The 19,558-nt window shown below is 46.0% G+C and overlaps 1 protein-coding gene across 1 annotated transcript in view; it reads left to right on the forward strand.

Annotated features, from left to right (window-relative positions):
• Positions 1-1,942: 1,942 nt before the first annotated feature.
• TMEM97 (transmembrane protein 97) overlaps positions 1,943-19,558 on the forward strand; it is a 61,055-nt gene continuing 43,439 nt past the window's right edge. Inside the window, exons 1-2 of the mRNA XM_085649871.1 lie at positions 1,943-2,216; positions 17,629-17,773. Of these exons, the coding sequence (XP_085505997.1) occupies positions 2,097-2,216; positions 17,629-17,773 (265 nt within the window). The 5' untranslated portion in view covers positions 1,943-2,096. The remainder of the gene's footprint in view (positions 2,217-17,628; positions 17,774-19,558) is intronic.

A 19,558-nucleotide genomic window follows, 5' to 3' on the forward strand; every position in this document is an offset into this window, starting at 1 on the left:
GGAACAGTGCAACACAAATGCAAAACTATTATAAGGAAAGCAAAGAAAGTCACTTAAACTTAAAGGGGAAAAAACGATATGGGGCCTATCTTGACTGCGAGCAGCAAAAAAAGAGGATTTGTTGCTGCAATCAAGAAAAGGATTGTGTTCCACAACGTCCTATTGGTTGTACTATTATGATGTCACTGTTTGTAGTTGGTTGACCAGGTTTTCTGGGTAACTTAGTTTCTTTTCTTGCTTTGCTGCTGTTGATAAATAGCAATAAAATATAGCATAATATGAGCCTCCAGTCTTGTAGTAAAATGAATGGAGTCATTTTACGCTTCTTGCTGACAAAGAAAAAATCGGATGAGGCAAGGGGTTGCAGTGAGGATCACGTATTCTGATACTTTTCTATACACCTGAAGACGCACCGCCGTTCCGCTGCAGAGGGCGAAATGCCGAAAAGGAGGTGGCGGTGAGTCACTAGCGGCGCGGCGGCGATCCAGCACCCCCCCCCCGGCTCCGACATCCCCGGTGACACTCGCACCACGCTGCTCTCACGCCCCTAGGTATTCTTATCGCAGGCGGGGCCAGGGCCTGTGCGATCCCTGGGCGAAGACGGCGGGAGGAGCGATGCACTCTCCCCCCTGGAGCTGAATGAAGCTTCACCACGACTTTGGTGTCAGCTTTCTGCCTCGGAGGTGAGCGCTGCGAGTGCCCGGATGCACAGGTGGTGCGATCCTTGCAGCTGGCACCCGATCCGGCCCGCGAGTGTAAGGGCCCGGACCAGGATCGCGTCTCTTCTCTCTCCCCCCAACCGCCTCCAGCGACCCAGCAGCTGACGGCCCAGGGAGTATTGGCCGTGAATCATAGCCCTCTCCCTTCGGTTGGGGACCCGAGGACTGATCACGGCAGTGGAGCTGGGCGAGGTGCGGCCTACTGCATATAAAGCATTGTAACGGCTATCTGGGGCGGCGACAGGCACAAAAACGGGCGAGACATGCAGGGCAATGTTTATATACCAGCTCCCCCGAACTCTGAGTCAAACTGGAATCGGCGCTGCCTGACTTCAAAATGGCGCCTGCGGAGGACATAATGCCTCGTGATAACTCCGGGCCATTTCAAACAACCAGTCCCTCGCCAGGGTATCTTTTCATACGCTGCGTCCCCCCCCTGACTCTACTCAATGGAATCCTGCTCTCTGTGTTCTTCTCCTGGATTCTTGACTTTGGTAACTTTTGTGCATCCTGCCATTTTTTTGGGGGGGGAGATGGTCTCCTTCTATACCAACGACCCGGACCCCCCATTTTGTCTGACCTTTGTTCCGTTCCTTTTCCCCTCACGACTCCTCCTGATGACCCTTGATTGTTTTTCTCTTTTTGCTGGACTGCCTTAAATATATATATATTTGTAAATATGTATTATATAATTGTCCAAGCCTAATTGCTGTTAAAATGTAATCCTGTGTGAATTTACTATTTGTACATATATAACTCTAACCACTAGTATATGTAGTAGACCGTTGTACTTACTACCATTCCTATGTGATTTTAGAGTTTTTCTGTTTGTGTCTCTTCCTTGAGTGACTTTACAACTTGTACATGTGCAATTTTTTCCTGTTCTTATCTCTTTCTTGAGTGACTTTACACCTTGTACATTTGCAATTTTTTTCTGTATGTATCTCTCATGCAACTCATGTAATCCATAGTCCTTATGTAACGCAACTGGTAATTTTGTAAAGCGCTCTAACACTTTCGGGTAATGCTCGCGCTATTTAAAATCGCAATAAATAAATAAAATACAGTAAACCACTGCTTTAGGGTCCAGACCAGTCAAGAAATAGGAAAGTGCATAGAAGTGCTGCAGTGCAATGTGTGCCTCTGTCTGAGACCCACTCAATAAGCCAAACATGTGTGCTTTGCCAGTGGTTGATAAATATTCCAGTTGTATTCCACCCGATGGGAAGTACGGCCCTTCTGTGTGTGTGCTTTAACTGGTCGTCGTCAGTCCCTGGGTTGGGCTTTCTTTTCGGCGTGTGTTTAGGGGAGGTTGTGCTTGTTTTACGAATAGGCTCCCGTAGCAGACTCAGTAGCAGAGTGTTGTGACCCGCAGTCATGGCCTCTTTCACCCGCCTGCTGGAGTGGATCTTCTGCCTCTACTTCTTCTCTCACATCCCCATCACCCTCTGCGTGGACCTGCAGGTCCTCCTGCCTGCGTGGCTGTACCCGGACTGCGTGAGTACCTGGGCAGGGCGGGGGTCCTGGAGAGACATCTACACCACGCCGGCGCCCAGATGCTTTCTTGGCATGCACTGAGGTCAGGGCTGCATATCCCTAATCACACACAGCAGGTTTGCCGTTCCGAGCTGAAAAAGAAAGCGCAGCATTGCGCCTGTGTCACACACACAGGCAGTGCAGAGCCGCTGCTCTAGCAACACAGCAGGGCTGCCCACCCCTGGTGAAATAGAGAGAGCATGGAGGCGAAACACACACACACACACTCGTGCAGAACTGCTGCTCTCTTTCACACAGCTTGTGCTTACACAGAGAAAGCAGCATTGCACCTGTTGGACACATATACACAAACAGGCATTGCAAAACACACAGACAGGTAGTGCAGAACTGCTGTTCTCTGCACACAGCGGGGCTGCATGCCGTGCCCACAGGGCAGAGTTGAGAGCTCAGTCTGCACGCGCGGGTATAGCTCCTGTCCGGCACATACAGACCGGCCAGGCTGGCAACGTCTGAACACACAGACACGCCACGTCTGCTCCGGCTCTCAGATTCATGCCACTACTTGCAGAACTGACAGCAGGGCACCTACGGACGGAGGAGCCCACCCACTGTATAGACAAGCAGGAGCTCCTTGGATCCCAAAACACAACCTGGTGATACTGGCGCCCATGCTTGTTCCCGGCGAGCAGTAAACGAGGCAGACCAGACACCGGCAGAACTAGGCGCTACCCGATGCTTGGACAGAGAGAGACCTCGGACCTGCACAGGGCTTCCAGCCCCGGCACCCTCCCCTCCGCCTGCACGGACAGGCTGAGCAGGTCTGCTTACTTAAGAGCACACAGGCTAAACTTGCAATGCGAGCCCCTATTTCAAAACTTCAGATACCTGAAATTAGTTAGTGTGCTGTCTCTAACCCATGAAGAGGTTGTAGCATGCAGGATAAAAAAAATCGATCCACAGTCACCTTTGTGTATCTAACATGGCAGTGTTGGATTCATTTTCACGGCACTTATTTGACATATCAAGTTGAAAGATCACCCACGGCAGTGTTGCAGTCTAAAAACGTGTTAACAATGATTTATTTCAAATTTGGTGGGAAATATGTTGTACTTGCGTAATTTCTCTAGAGGCCTGTGCGGGTTGCTTAATATGGAATAAACTGTAGTGAAGCTGTAGGTACACCGCCTACAAAGTGAAAGAAACAGCTGGCGAGGTGACCCCTATGGAGCTGAGCTCAGTCCAACAGAGGTCCAATATCACTGGCGTAACTCGTAAGGAGATAGGGGATCACATATGTCGATATGCAAGGAGTGGGGTCTTCAAAATACGCACATTAGGATGAATCGAAAGCTTCTCAGTGGGAAGGGCACAGCGCTAGCCTTACAGGCCGAGCAAACGTCACGGGGAAGGGACAAGCAACGTGAAGACCTGGAGCAGAAATATACAGGCTGACTAACTCATCCTCAGGAGGCAGCTAAACCGCGGCGGACATGGGCTCTGCTCACTTAGGGCAGGGGTGAAAGCAGCAAACTCTAAAATGTCTGTCAGAAGTTGTACACCTCTGGCTCTTGTGGTACAGTTAGCACAAGATGGGAAACATAATTTTCAGATACTCCATAACTACACTCTCTGGCAGAATGGGGGACTTGGGGGTGGCATTCGAAGAATGTCCTCCCCTGGGCTGATCGAGCCTTTTATTGCCCAGAATGAGCGCGCGCAGGCGAGGCGCCTGCTTTAGAACGCGCCGGTTTCACACGCCACGTTCTAATTAGTTCCAGTTGGGGGTCCTGAGGCAAGGTAGGCGGCAGCGCGGCTGTTTTAGTGTCCCTCCCACTCTCCCTTTATTCAATTTTTGTTGTCCCTCATTTTGGGTTAGGTTCTCATGGCGGGTTCCTTTACCTATTGGCAGATTTGGACGGGATTGAGGCAGGCAGGAAGGGTTGGGGCAGGCAGAATAGCTTAGGACAGATGGAAGGCAGAGGAATGAGGCAGGGGATAGGAAGGGGGACAAACTAAAGGGTTGGGGTCGAGGTTCAAGGTGGGGGAAAATTCATGGGGGATCGATATGGGGATCAAAGAGGGGGAGTGGGGTTATATGCAAGTTCATTGATTGCATTATTGTATTCAATTGTCGTTGCTGAAATAAAAGCGACCTTTTAACCCCATCGGTCTGTGATGTGATTCATTGTCCGATGCGATGTTGGAGAGTACCAGAGAAGAAGGCAAGGGCCGCCAACTATAAACAGAGGAAGTCTTTCTGGCAGAGAGGGGTTTTCTGAGGAGTGGAACAGAACTCTCCATGGTGACGTAATAAACCCCTTAGAACCATTGTGGTTCCTTTGTAGTGATTGGTAAAGTAGCTGAAACAAAAGAGACTCTAATACCAAAACCAGGCAAGAAAAGATTGGCATTTGTGCACCTGCCCTATCACTACTGCCTCCACCCTCGGACATCCTCGGACCTCGACCAGGTGGCTTTTGTCTGACACATTCAGTTAGTATTGGAGGCAGCTAGTCTGACTGGTTTTGGAGACAGCAAGTCTGACTGTTGACAGGTGGGCATCCATTGGCAGAGTCTGAGGTCAGCTGTGACCACCCAAACACAAGGGCACACCAAGGTGAATAGGGTTCACTATAGGTGAACTTGGCTTACCTTTGGTAGCTTGGTTTGGGCAGCAAATTAATCCAGATCCAGTTCAGTTAAACAGATACAAATCTATGAGAATGATTTTGATATAAATTGGTTTTCAAAAACCATCCCCCTTCAAGACGTTAAGCCACTAAATAAATAAAATTGATTTGATTTTGTCCCTTTGCAATTAAGTAGAACTATACTTTTCTTTATTTTTAACTGGAAATCTAACGCATGATTCCAATTGCAAGTGATCGAGTAAATGTATTTGGTGCTCAGACACGGCCATCCATTTTGAAGCTAAGGGTGTTCCTTGTGCAGATGGAATAGGCAGAGTGTAGCAGGTTTTTTGATGCTTTCGACAGATTTTGAAGCTGCCCACAACTATGCACTCTTGGGAGTGTTTATTTCCTAACATGGGGCCATGAACTCTGCCTCCTTCCTCCAAGGGAGTTGTAGGCGGTTGTATTCAACCAATCTATGGGACAGTGTGGTGCCTAAGACTTCATTGCCTGCTTTGTTTTATTCAAAGTGTTTGGAGCCAGAACCATGTACATCTTCATGTGCAGCTAGACAATCTAGAAATATATTTTACTTGAAATTAGGAGCCATGGTAGTGCGCGCCTCATCCCCACACATGACCCCTTCCTTGCTTGACATTTTATGCAGTGTGGCTGGTCTGAAAATCCTGGAACAGTTTTTCTGCAACTTGCGGTAAGGTTGTTGATATGACTGGTAGAGTAGTACTTGGCTTCATCCAGTTTAGTATTATGGACCACGCAAGTCCGCTTTCTTTCCCCTGCAGATTAGCTTTGTCTACCAGGAGAGAACCAAATGGAAATAAAGATGTTCGATGGCCCATGCTCTAGTAGGGTCTCCTTAAGATCGGAGGTCTTGACTAGGGGTGGGCGGAATTTGCGTAGTTGCCCTACGCAAATTATCGCGAAATTGCTCTAAATCTCCGCGAGCACGCAGAACTTTCACGAAGATGCGGAAATTGCTTTTCCCGCCCGTTCGCGATGTGTTTTTGCGTGCTCGCGGGGAAATATATCTCTAACTTGCCCATGCGGTCGCTAATGGGCGCGGCCATCTTGCTCGCGATGCTTATTTCCTGTTCCGGGTCGAATGACTTGTTCGTGATCGCAAACTCTCGCGGGATGGCGCGACTGGCTATCAACAATCCAACATCTCGTGGTGCACGCAAACGGATAGGAAAACTTGTCGGCGAACGCAGGGATCCGGTAAGTCGCTACTGCGTGCGCGAGAATGCATTTTTAAAGCGCGAACAAGAAAATGCTTTCGCAGCGGATCGCGGAAGTTTCGATATCTCCGCGGAACGCGAAAATGCCAAAACTTCCCAAATTCCGCGAGCGGAACAGAAATTTTCACCCAGGCCTAGTCTCGACCCCACTTACATTAGAGGGAGCACTTTTTCTTTTACTTCCTAATGACTAATTCAAGTGGAATTGTTTAAAATAACACAGTGGGTTAACACTTCCTGCTGCGGTCTACGCGCAATCTGTTGTTGCGGGTTTCTTTCTTAATGCCCCCAGTTGGTTTTTCATGCATAAAATAAGTAATACTTGTGATCATCACGAGCGGCTTTTGTATAGAGGAATACAAGGTTGCTAGTTTGTGGCAGAAAATGTTATGTGAACGCTTTACTTTTTTTGATGTGACACAGCATATGTTCCCAAGCAGCACTTTAACATTATGCACTCATTGGTAGAGTGTAACATGACGCAAGACTTCTACAGTAAGGCTTCATTGACCTGGTGCTCTGGCTGGAAGTGTCCACACTCTTTGTAAAAGTCTCTTGTACTTCAAACTTACTCTGCGCATTATGTAGCGGTGCTTATAGCTAAGTGGCTGGGCATGTTGCAGAAGACGAGCAGAGGCAGAAAGATGTGTATGTGAAAATATCAAATAGACTAGGGAAATTGACCTACTGTAGTCCTTAAATTTCTTCTCCGAGACCTTTTGCCTCGTAGTTAAGTAGAATATTTGATTGCAATTTATTAGTCTTAGGTAGCCCATGATTCCTGCTATATGAGTGACTGTGAGTAACGAAATATATGTGCAGTACAGTAACTGAGCTAAAATAAGATGGTGAGTTGTATACCGCACGACTTAGCTCACAGACTCCAACTGCAAATATACCCATTAAAACCCAAAGTTAGCATTTTAGCAGGCCTGAGGATCACACCCTCCTCTTGGCTGTGGACAGTCTGTTTGCAACAGAACCCAAGCGCCCTCCACCCCCAGAGTGATTGCAAGATGCCGCTTTCTCTTTGGTGCAGAGTGTTGCAGTGTGTGATAAGATACAGATAGGCCTTGTACGGGCAGGACGGCCTAGGCTGTCTGATGACTTAACATTATGTGCAACCTTTGAGCGGCACGGTGCGAGAACCTTGGTACTTACAGGTTGGTTATCTGCAGTTAGGCACTCTTGGGTTGTATAGCAAGAGTACAAGGTCCTTCGTGTGAGTTCAGATTGTAGGTCACACTGGATGACAGTGCCTTTCAGAGTTTTATTTACTTTGGCATTGATAGAAAACTTTTTGCTTATTAATGTTTTACTTGAACTGTTTTAAAACAGTTTGGAAACCAGGCCAGTCAGACCGCTCCAAACAGTGACTCGCAGCACAGGAGTTACCATTTCCCAAAGAAGGGCTTCCTTGTTTTTAACGTCTCCTCCAGTGTTTTCCAAGCTGTTGGTTTGCAACAGTAATATTGTGAGCAGTGTGGTCAGGCCGCTCTGCCCTCCTCACAGGTGACACCTGGAGTGTACCATGTTTTTACAAGCGAGGGAGCGCCCCCTCTACTCGCTGTCACGTGACCTGATACGCGAAGTGCTGGTATTTGACAAAAGGTCCTTTAAGTTTACAGTGCTGTTAAATACCATGCTTTGGCATTTAGTACTGAATCTATATGATGTAATAAATACATTCATGTGAATAACTACGTTGGAAATTACCCCTCCCTATTCCTACAAAGGCAAGAACCCTCGCTCATTCTGGCCTGGATCTGATCGGGTTTCTGTTAAATCCTGATTAACGGCTATGATCTAATCGTAGAAAGTGATCGGATTCACCCAGTCCTATTGTCTCTAATTCTGTCCTGCGTTCCTTCTATTCCGGGAGAGCCCATTCCTTAAAGCCACCCCTCTTGACCTAGATAGTCCGACCCTGCAATACCCCGTCAGCAACGAGCGATAATGGGATAAAGGAAAGCTGATTCTGCGAAAGGGGCCCATTCAAATGCCCTCCAAGCAACACCGTCTACCACATCACACCTAATGGGGGCAATTGGCACGGAATTAGATCTGGTTGAAGAACGCATAGACCAAGTTCATCGTCAGTCTTAAGCCCCACCCCCTGCACGAGTGGTAAATACAGGTCAAAAATGTAAAACCCAGGGGGGCATTCCTTAAAAAAAAAAAAAAAAAAAAGAAAAGTCCCTCGGGCCTTGATGGGCTTAAATGGCAAAATCCGTGTATAACAAAACCCTTGCAGTAGCACTAATCCGCAGTTTGAAGTAATTGATGTATGCCCAGGGCCTATACACCCCCCCCCCCCCCCCCCCCACGACTAGAATGAAGAGAGCAGTTGTTTAGTAGTGAAAGGCTTAACGGTCAGAGCTGCCGTCTTTAGAGCTGGGGAACCAGGGTCGAGTCTCGGCGTTGGCTCAACAACCTGTGATTATGTGCAAATCCCTTAATCCCCCCGTGCCTACTAAAACATGAATGTGTTCTTGTGTAATTGCTCACGTTAAGCGCTCCAATACATTCAAGTAGAGTTCGCGCTGTATAAAACTGCAACAACAAAAAAAAGAAACAGAGGCCTTGGTCACCGGCCCCCTGTAGAGACAGAGGTCCGCCGGCCGATAGGAGCATTGATTCACACGGGGAAGCCGAGCATGTGTGGCATGGAGAACACCTGGCATGCGCCGACCGTAATAAACTCTGCACAACAATGCGAGCCCTTATTTCAAAACTTGGGGCATAAAATTGCAGTAATTTTGTAATGTGAAATGTGATCGCCTGAAATCTGTCGAGGAAAAGTTCCTAACACACGCCCAGCCGCGTAGGGAGCCAGAGGGGCAACCTGTTAGGAGCCCCACAAATTGCTAATTTAGAAAGACTCCAACCTACTGAGGAGCAGCCCACAACTATTCAACCAAGAGTACATTTAGATCTGTCCCAACAAAAAAACAAATATTTTGGCAATGATATACAGCATTCTGAGTCGAGAGACATCCCATTTCATTCTAGCGCTGCTTTGCGTTTGCCTCCAGCTTGCACACTTTTTGTGGTAACTTTAAGGAACTCTCTGACTCTGGCCCCTGGGAAGTCTGGAAATGAGTTTGACTTTAAGTCGAAAGTGGTACATTGGTTCATGCAAAACTCAGGGTGGCGAGAGGACCTGTATGATTAATTTGTTTTTGTAAGAAGAATGAAGAAAATTGGGTATTCTCCGAATAACCCCCAAACAGATTGGGTAGACGTAAATTTTAAGGTACCAAAGCTTGTGGCGATACTTTTAAATCACGTCACCCATACAAACACAAGTACCGATGGTATCCAGGCCCATCCCCCTGCGGTTCTTTTATAAATCATTGAGAACAGTTCATAGGCCCCCAGTTCATAATTGGGTTAGGTCTGGGGGGGCCACTGTTGTCCTATTAACATGGATACACAAAATCGTTTCGCACCTCTTACTAATCTGGAAGATTTAGATTGACACAATGACACGCGGGGATATCATAGAATAGGTAAGGGGGTCTCCCAGATGTCCATATTTGAAAGACAGGCTAAAGTGATGGGTAATCCGGCTTCTACGAAAAGTACAGACTCGGGCAATAAAATGCCTGGTAGTGACTAGACCAGTGTGTTTTCATCTGTTAGTGTACTTTCCTGGATTACGCCTGGAGTACGGGGTAAACTTGACTACCCAGATTGGTTCGCTCTAATTTGGACATACAATTTACTTTTCTCACAGGAAACATGAACGGTGACCCCCTTTCATTTAGATATTCTCCACGCATACTGCTTCCCAGGGATTTTATTACCAGTGGAGTGATCAAAAGGGGGGTTAGTGGTCCTGGTCTCAGTAAAATTTCCCACAAATAAGATAAAGGTGTTACATCATTTAAAGTTTTGTAATTATAGTAATACTTCGATTTGTGGCCTAATCGCTCCAAATGGTGATATGATTACTCACTTTTTGCTTGCCCCCTAGGTAGAGGTTTTCAGATCATTGCCAAACATCATTTACTCTTTGTTATGGACCTTTTCCTTAAACTGTGCTCACTACCGACCACCTTTCATGGAAATGGCGAGACTAGATCAATTGACTTTAATAGAGTGACCTTGCACCCCGAATTGGTGATTTTTTTTAAATCGGAAATAATTGTGCGGTGATCGTAGTTTATTGATTTTTAATATTGAATTTGGAGAGGGCACGGGGGAAAAATTGGGAGACTTTACTTTCTTGCCCGAATTTGGTATGTGATTAAAATACAGCACATCAGTTCATGCGGGATCTAATACAGGGAGAGCAGTCGGCAATAGCTACTTGTCAGTCCCCAGATACTGACACAAAAGTGAGTATGACAGAGTTTGCGTCCCTTTATTTAAGGGTCTCCACTTCATTAACGGCTAAAAATTCTAGGCGAACTACTCAGGCACGCGGCAGGTATAATAATGCATGCAGCTTTACCCACTGTAATTTGAAAAAAGCCCTCGAAACCATCTTGAGAGATAAGACCCTAATTAAGTCGGCAAGGGAACTATATAAAGATACCCTTGCTTCTAGAAAGACCAATATGCAAAAAACAGCTTGGGATGAACTAGAAGCATCGATCCGAACCACGGACCGCTCCAGCTTCTGGGAAATTGTAAATCGTTTCTCGGAGCGTAAGTTGACTAATATTGATTGTGTTATACCACCTGAATCCTGGGTTTGTAATTTTTCAAAATTTTTCAGCCAAGAACATGCTTTGTTAACTATTGGAGGAGAGTCCCAGAGTGCGCCTACAGATGGGGGTGCCCTTTCTGCTTTAAGCCTCTCTCTAGATAATAAGGAGGTGGAACTTGCTATAGAAGAGTATCTCATAAAGCTCCGGGTCCAGATACAGTTCCCATGGAGCTTGTTTATAGCCAATATAGAACTATGGGCCCCTCTCGTCACTAATGTTTTGCGTGCTGTGATGATCGGCCACATACCATCGTCTTGGAGGGAGTCATTTATTATCCCCATTTTTAAAAGGGGGGACAAATCCGACCCAGGTTGTTTTAGACCTATCTCCTTCCTGGATACTACGTCGCAGATTCTGGGGCGGCTTCTTCTTAAACGCCTAGAGAAGTGGGCCGAATCCAACAAACTTCTTTCACCTGTCTATTTTGGTTTCTGTCCAGGGGTGGGCACGGTGGAACAATGTTCAAACTTGTCACTTCTAGCCGGTAAGTACATCAAAGCCAGGGGTGGTGCCTTACATGTAGCATTGATGTACCTCTCCTGTGCTTTTCATAATGTAAACCGTGCCAAGTTATGGAATATGATAGATTCTATGGGGGGTGGAGCAGGCTTGAGTGGATGTCCTAAAGAGGTTGCACTCGAATATCGTCATCAAAGTTCGTTTTGGCCAAAATGGGGACTGCGCTGACCCCATTGAATCGATTAGAGGGGATAGGCTAGGATGGATTTGGCCCAGTTTCTTTCCTGCTGTATATCAATGGTCTGGATCTACGCTTAACTAAGGCTGGGAGAGATTTACCTATAGTGGGTGCACTGCCGGCGCCCTGTCTACTCTATGTAGATGACTCAATGATCATATCGCAAACCACAAATGGGTTATAGCGGCTCTTGGAATTTTTATGGCCTTTATGAGCATTTTAGAATTAAAAGTACATTTTGATGAATCCTTCCTGGTGGTTATGAGACCCAGAAAGACGAAATCTAGGTTACAAATGGTGGAAGGGGTCACTATTCGGAGAGTCCCAACCTTTAAATACCTGGACATATCTTTAGATACCTCTTCAAACTGAATGCATTTACTTAGGACCAGAGCACATCAATTTCAGGGCCCCATTAAGGCAATTTTTCGATTCTCCTCAAGGTTGGGTACAATCATGGTAGCAGATATGCTTCTTTTGTATAGAAGTATTCCAGTGGGGCTCTGTGGTGCGGGAGTGTGGGGTCATCTTGATGTTGAAATTCTTCGGACCCTAGAAAATAGTTGTGTAAATCTTATGCTTTCAACCCACCTCTTTAGAAACGACCTTTTCGAGGATGATTCTGCAGAACTGCCTGGCTCTGGATGGGGCGGATAGAATTCTCTGGCTGTTATATGTGAATCAGTCTTTGGAGAAATTGGGTCTTAAAGAACTCTATGTTAAACTCGCAATGATAAATCTTCATAGCAAGGAATTAGTTAAATCTCAGTATCTTGATTCACTTACGCAAGTAGGCTTCCAAAAGGATATAATGTGCCTACAGTGAGTGTACCTAGACTTGGCACCATCCAATGCCTTCTTCCCCAACACCCAATATAGATCTTATCTAACTAGACTGTTGTTGAATATTATCCATTTCCGTTGTGCCTTTCCTACCCAGAGCACTTGGTTTACATTTTTACCAAACTGCCGGTGCGATAACTGCACTCCACAAAGCATTATACATTTTTTGTTGTTCTTTTTACGCCGTTCCTCGGAAGAAGTTTGAAATACCGGATTTAAAACTATCAAAAATGAGAGGACACAGAAGTGCGTTGATTTTGTTTTACAACAATTGGCTCTGTAGAGACATGTACAGCCGGGTCTGGTGGCTTAGTGGACTAATGCATCCAATGCAGGGGCCTCTGTGTACGACCTCTTGGTCACAGGTTCAAATCCCTGCGGGTCCACTCAGCCTCTCATCCTTTATGAGCTCGATAAAATGAGTACCATTTAGTTGGGTAACAACAAACATCTGTTGTTCAGCGCCAAAATACCCCGTTGGGGGTGAACGTGCGCTTTACAAATACACGTTATGTTGTGAATTGTTTTACAAGTGCCTTGTTTATTAGACGAAGATATGCACATTTATTTTGCTGTATATTTTAGTCTGTTTTTAAATTAGCTGCTACTTTAAGATGGATGTAATTATATAGAAGCTTTGAAATGTCTGCTGAGTTTGCACATCCTTTACAATTCACACAGTTTTTTCTTATTGATCATTGTATTTTTTTTGCTTTTGATTGTCACATTCTGACCGAAATCAAAGAATATTGATTGATTGACTTTAGGAATGGTCTATTTTTAGCACAGGAGACCGTGAGATAGTTCGGGGTGGAGGGTAATAGTGTGTGTCCATTTGCGGAAGATGTCAGTTTATATGCGCTTTGTTTTAGGCGAATTACATTTCAAAGGTGTTAACATATTTGTTAAAAAATGATTAGTGTAATGCTCTGTATTTGGTAGCAGGGCTAGAAACTTGAAGTCCAATTATGGCGTGAAGTCTGCTATCACTTCAAGTGTGCTTTGCACAATACAGTCTGTTCTGCTGTGACAAGATGTATCGGCTTGTTGCATCTAAGCCAATTTAGTTATGAAATCATGTGCACTTTCATAATCTGCCTCTGATCAGTTGATACTCTTAGCAGTTGATGGGGGTGTGTCATCATGTCCACACAAATTCAAATAAAAACACTTATGCACTGTGTTCTTCTACAGGTTGCAATATTGTGTACATTTTTCTCCCAAGACAAGACAATAGATGGTTTCTCCTTATTTCACAGAGTTGATAGCTTAGCTGAACTCCTTGGATTTTGAACTGTATCATGAATTAGCATCAATTTATGATGTACTAATGCAGCAATTATTCTATTTATAGGTCGCTTCTACAAACAGCCTTTAATTGTCTGTTGTAGAAAGACCTCCAGTGGGGTTGTACCATAAACTTAGAGCCACATTGATTGGCTTTCTTGTCACTCTAGTTTGCGTGCTTCTTATTTAATGGCTGTTCCGCCGTCTTTTGTTTGTCCCTCCCATGGAACATAGTTCTTTTTTTACCTTCCTTTTGATTGATCCAATCAGAATTTGTATAGTGCGGCTGCTTCACCCGTGAGGGTCTCAAAGGCGCTGTGGGGTCCTGCTGTGGGATTCCTCTGCCCGTTCCTATTGGTTGAACATCAAGGTTTTGAGGTACTTCCTAGATGGCTTGTATCCATCCTCTGTGCATATTCAGGCAACTACTTTTTGATTTCGCGTGCACAGTGCTTGCGAAATCTCTAGTATAAAAAAAATCAATCTTAAAATTGGCTTAGAAACTGCCCAATGCATACCTTTACTTACCATTTGCTGATTCCAGTATCGCTCTAATTTGCATGCTTCTGGTGGGTCAGCATGTCGTCTGCTTCACTTTGCACGTCTTCCTGCTCTGCTTGTCCGTGCCGTGGAGCAAGGCCCAAGTACAGCTTCTGGTCTCTGGCTAGTGTCCTTCCCTTGGCTACGCAGTCTGAAGGTACTTTAATAAAAATGTATTTGCTATCTAACACTCCATACGAGTACTTCTACAGGCCATATCCTGCCCGGCGATATATAGATATATAAATATCCACATTCCTAGCGGCCAGCACATTCTGGGGCCACGTCTTGTGGCCGCACAGTAAGTGGACTATCATTACTGCACAGTAATTCCTCAATCATCGCATGGCCTGCTTGAGACTGATGGCATCTTACCAGAGAGAGAGGAAAATGGAACTGCGGACTTAGTTCACTGGCTGCAGTAAGATCTTTTAAATATACAGCTTCTGGAATACACTTTCTTGTATCCTGCTACCCTGCAGTGACAGCTTCAGTATCCTGGGGCCCTGGTCATTCCATCATGGCAGCAGCTTTGGCTTAAGTTCTTGCAGGATGTGCAGTACCAGCAGGGTCTGAAATCTGTCCGCTCCCATCCTGGGCTCATTCAAGTGACGTAATGAGGACTGAAGCACAGATTTGGTGCTTGTTATTGTATTTTGTTTTGCGTTGTGCTGAGTACAGTGGTCATTGTTGGAGTTTACGAAGACAAAGCATGCAGGTAGCCCTGTACAGATGCAGTCCAACTACAGGTTTAGAACATAACGTTCTTATCTCTTTTCCTCTCCCCTTTTCCATCCACATTTCTTTCCTTCCCTCTCTACCCCTCCCTCCACTGTAATTTCTTCTGTCTTTCCTCCATCATCTCTCCCTCTAATTCCCCACCTGCTGCTTTCTGGTTTATACCCCCCTTCCTTTATTGCCTGTTCCTCCCCAGCACAAGCATTGGCACAGCTAATAAGTTTCGCCTATGCAAAATCTGTTAGCTTTGTCGATGTTTTTAGGTCTTGCATAGGCAGCGCCTGCGCTATCTCTTCGAGACATTTTGTATTAAAAATATAGGCTTTTTGGTTCCTTTGACTGTCTTTTGGAAATGCTTTTTTTTCTTTGCTTTAATTTCTTTAGTAGACCCTCCTTTTCTACTGTTGTAACCTCCCATAAGGACTAACCCTGTTACATGTGACTTTACTCTGTACGTTTTATTTACAGTTTCGGAGCACTTTTTTGTTAATTACTTCTTTGTCGCAGCTGGCGGTACAGGTACGGCAACTACAAACTTCCCCGACACTTTGTTCCTGAAATTTGAGTTGTTTTTTTAAATTTTACTTCAGTTGCTTAGCGTGCAATGCTCAGTAAGAGTGTCTGCAATACAACATTTTGATTCATCTTTAACATCCTGGCTGCCGCATTTCTTTTGTTCTGCACTCGGCACACAAACAATTTTGAAATTACTTGCAGACGTGATCAAATTGTTTTGTTCCGCTCGCTGGACGGGAGCTCTTGAGAGCTCAGCCCGGTGGTGCTCAGAGCAGGCGGCATACCGGGCAAGGTGACACCGTGCACAGCACCGCTTCTGAGCATACAGCCCGGCTGCCAACCCTCCTCCCACTTCAGAAGCTGTGGAGTTGTTGCAGCTCTCTTCTCTCCCCTCTCCCGCACCTAGTCGCTCACATTCTTCTGGGATTGCTGTGTAAGTCATCAATAGTTTACATGCCTCTCTGCCAAAATACTTTAATAAGTTGTTAACAGAGTAAATTCATTGCGAGCCCATAAAGGGGCGCTACACTGTCTTGGGACCGCCCTCCCACCCAACGCCAATCGTGTTACCTTCCAGTTGCCATGTTGCTCCATCTAAACTCTGTTGTTCAAATTCACAACAAAGACGGTGCTACAACTGTACAGATTATCTTCTCCGCCTGCCATGCTCTCAAAAAACCAGTCCCTCTTGTGTGTAAATGTAAATGTGTATGTGCTTATATAGCGCCGAATCACCCCTGGGGGTATCTCCGCGCTGTAGGAACCCTTCCTGGCTATCCGTGTGAAGTGTCCACTCCTGGGCACCCCCATGGTGAAGCCAGGCATCCCAGCGATGTTGGGGCCGTTGTGGAGACTAAGCAAGCTATTGCCCAGAGTTGCAGCGTGGGACCCATGATTAGAATAGGCACTGATGCGAGAATATCCGGTCCGCGGAATTTATAGCCTGAGACCCTGCCGCGTCGGGAATCGAACCCTGGTCCCAGACCAGTGCTCTGCATCGAGGTCTGCCACTCTAACCATTGAGCCACACTTCTCCACTTCTCTTGGCACGTAAGTATTAAGAGCTGGGTGATAACAAAAATGAAACCAGTTGTGGAGCTTCGGCTAGCTACAAATAGCAATACCTCTATACAAAAATGCTCACTCAACTGCAAACAAAGAAAAAACAAAAGTAAAACACATTTTCATTTACTTCGCCAATAGCTCCAAGTTTCACAAACGTGGGACTGATTGCCTTACAAATGCTTGTTTTACATGTTGCAAAATGGTTTAAAGTGAAAAGCGAAACACATTATGAAGTGGTCCGCATTGACTGCGTCATAACGCTTATTTTTTTTGTTTAAGCTATGTGGCACAGCAGCTCAATTGAGCATCATGTGAAAAACATTGGCAAATGCATATCACGTAGGCGAATTCGATTGCCTTTACCAATACTTGTTTATTTTTCTTTCAGCACTCCTTGTGCGTGCACCTTTTTCCTGTCCCTTGTATACTGCGTTCACAGACCTGCACCTCCCTGTGCTGCCCTCTCTTCCACTTCACCCAGAGCTTGAGCATTGCTTTGCCCCATCCTGGCTTTTTAATATTTTTGTTTAATTTCCAACCACACCTATCCCTCCTACTCCCGGCCTCAAGCCTGTCTGTTGCTCCCCCGCCCACTTCCTATGGCTTCCCCTGACATGCTCCGCTGTTGTACCCTCCACCAGCTCCTCCGTTGTTCCCCCCCCCCCCTCATTGCAGTTCTATAAACTGTTTTTCTTTTAATTGTTTTTATTTTTATTTTTTGCGAGAAAGCAGCTGACATTTGCCATGAATGCCACTTCATTTTGTTCATATATGAAGGTTTTTGCTTGTGCACCATTTGACGCTCGTCCTCGTAAAATGATCATTGTAATAGTAAAAAAAAAAGGCAGCTGTGTTATGCCACATCTGCAGCATGCTTCACACATGCACGCCATTGAGCTGTTTTTTTTTCCCTTTGGCCGAAGTTGGAATGGCGAGACCTAGCGGGTTTGCTAACTCTTGTTTTATATTGTTGACAGCATATATCAATCTGTTGCCAGCGTTGTATAAACCACTCCAATCAAAGGCTAAACATTCTAGTTATAGTCATTCTTTTTCATTTTTGTTTATCTCATTCATAGTGCTTTCACAGCTTCTTCAATCTGTTTTCTTCTTCAGTTGACAGATCTACTGAAATGGTACACAGTGAACTTCAAAGATCCCTTAATGCTAGACCCCCCTGTGTGGTTCCTGACGTTTGTGTACTGTGAAGCTCTCCTTCAGCTGCCCTTTTTCCCTGTGGCAACATATGCATTCTATAAAGGTGAGTGCAAACTTTTAACTTTTCTTTTAACATGACCGGTTATAACACTGTCAGGATGGAAAAGTCGTCTACGTGGTAATAGCCGTGCCCCCCTGACCTGAGTGCCCAAATGTATTTATGTCTGGATCCCTAATGCTGATTTCTGTTGTCATAGGCGAACACGGATCATGTGTGCTCCAGGATATTGTCCTGTCTCATGGATTGTGGTCTTGTTGGGCTGGGAAGGACGCCCAACGTCCTACTCTTATGGTGGTGGAAGGCTACTCACCAGGAGTTAAGCTGCACAAGTGCAGTGGTGGCAGCATACTGTGTAGTGATCAGTAGGAGTGAACACCTTCTTTTTAACCTGTGTCACAGGCTTGCTCACCTCTAAAGTTCCGCTGCTGTGCGCTTTACTCACGCTTGGGACAAATCTGATTAGTGTGAAGTGCTTCGTAGCGCAGAAGTGGTGTATTGGCGCTGGGTGTTTGTACCTGTGTGGATTGCAGTACTGGGATAATGCAGTACTAATCAGTGTGTGCATGGTGTATGCATTTGCTGGATGTGCATGTGCCTGTGTGTGGTACTGTATCTGAACGATATGGTGCTGTGCAGTGCATGCATATAAGTGCTGGTGGTATGTGTCCCTGTAAGTGGTAGAATATATAAAGGATACACTGCTTGGCAGTGGGTGCATGTTAAATACATGTGCTTGGATGTATGTGTGCCTGTGAGTGGTACAGTACATGGAGATAAGGTACTGTGCAGTGCATGTATAATGTACACATGCACTTTGTGTTTGTCTGTCATTGAATGGCACATTTAATAGAGGGCCCTGGGATCCATTTGGGAGACCCAGTCCTCCCTGGTGATGCATGTAGAGTTGGTAGAGAGACCCCCCCCTGACAGATCTGTGTATTCCTGTAAGCTGGGTGGGACACACACTGGGGAGGAGAGGACCAGGCCTCCCTTGTACACTTCAAAGGGTGCTCTTTTATTCAGTAAATCTTAGGAAGAAGATGGGGCTGGTTAGAGAATTATAAAGAGGTGGGCTGTGCAAGACAGAGTCAACGACCCTCGTATACCAGGAGAGGACTACCTTGAACTTGGCTGTGTGTTGTGCTTCGCGATGAGGGCGGAGCCGTGTCTGGTAGTGGTGTGGCAACCCTGTGTGCCAAATTGGGCTGTCGGATATAGAATGGCATGCAGAAAGGGAGTGTAGCCCTGTGAGGTAGCAGAGCAACGATCCTGTATACCAGATGAAACTGCCAGAGAAAGACTGCAGTGCAGAAAGGGGCTGTAGCCCTGTGTGGTAGTAAAGCGGTGATCCTATATGCTAGGAGGGTTTATCATGGAGAGTATCACTGGACTGATCGGGCGAAGCTTGTGGACTGTGAGTTGTGGTGACCCTGTATGCCAGAGGAAGGCTCTGAGAGGACCAAGGACTGCAACATGTTTTACCCCACTGGAGAATTGAGGATGCTGTGGGAGCACCGTCAACCAGGCAAGGGACCCAGCACACGATAGTCACGATAGTCATTGCCACTCCATCGGGAGCCAAATAAACACTTGGTATACAGGAGGAGCAGCAGCAAGCCTCCGGTTATGCAGCGAATGAGAGAGCCTGCACCCACCGAGTGCAACCTCATTTTCCGCGTGCGGATGACTTACCTGAACCAGGCTGCTGATGCTGCCAGCACCCATGGACTGGACGAACTCAGGAACTCCAAACGGTCCCCTTCTGCCGGTGCAGGTAAGACTGGTTTCGGGCCTGTTCTCCTGGGGTAACTTGCTGCTGGTAGCCCT

This window comes from Triturus cristatus, chromosome 3_2 (genome assembly GCF_964204655.1).
Source record: "Triturus cristatus chromosome 3_2, aTriCri1.1, whole genome shotgun sequence".
Classification (NCBI taxonomy): domain Eukaryota; kingdom Metazoa; phylum Chordata; class Amphibia; order Caudata; family Salamandridae; genus Triturus; species Triturus cristatus.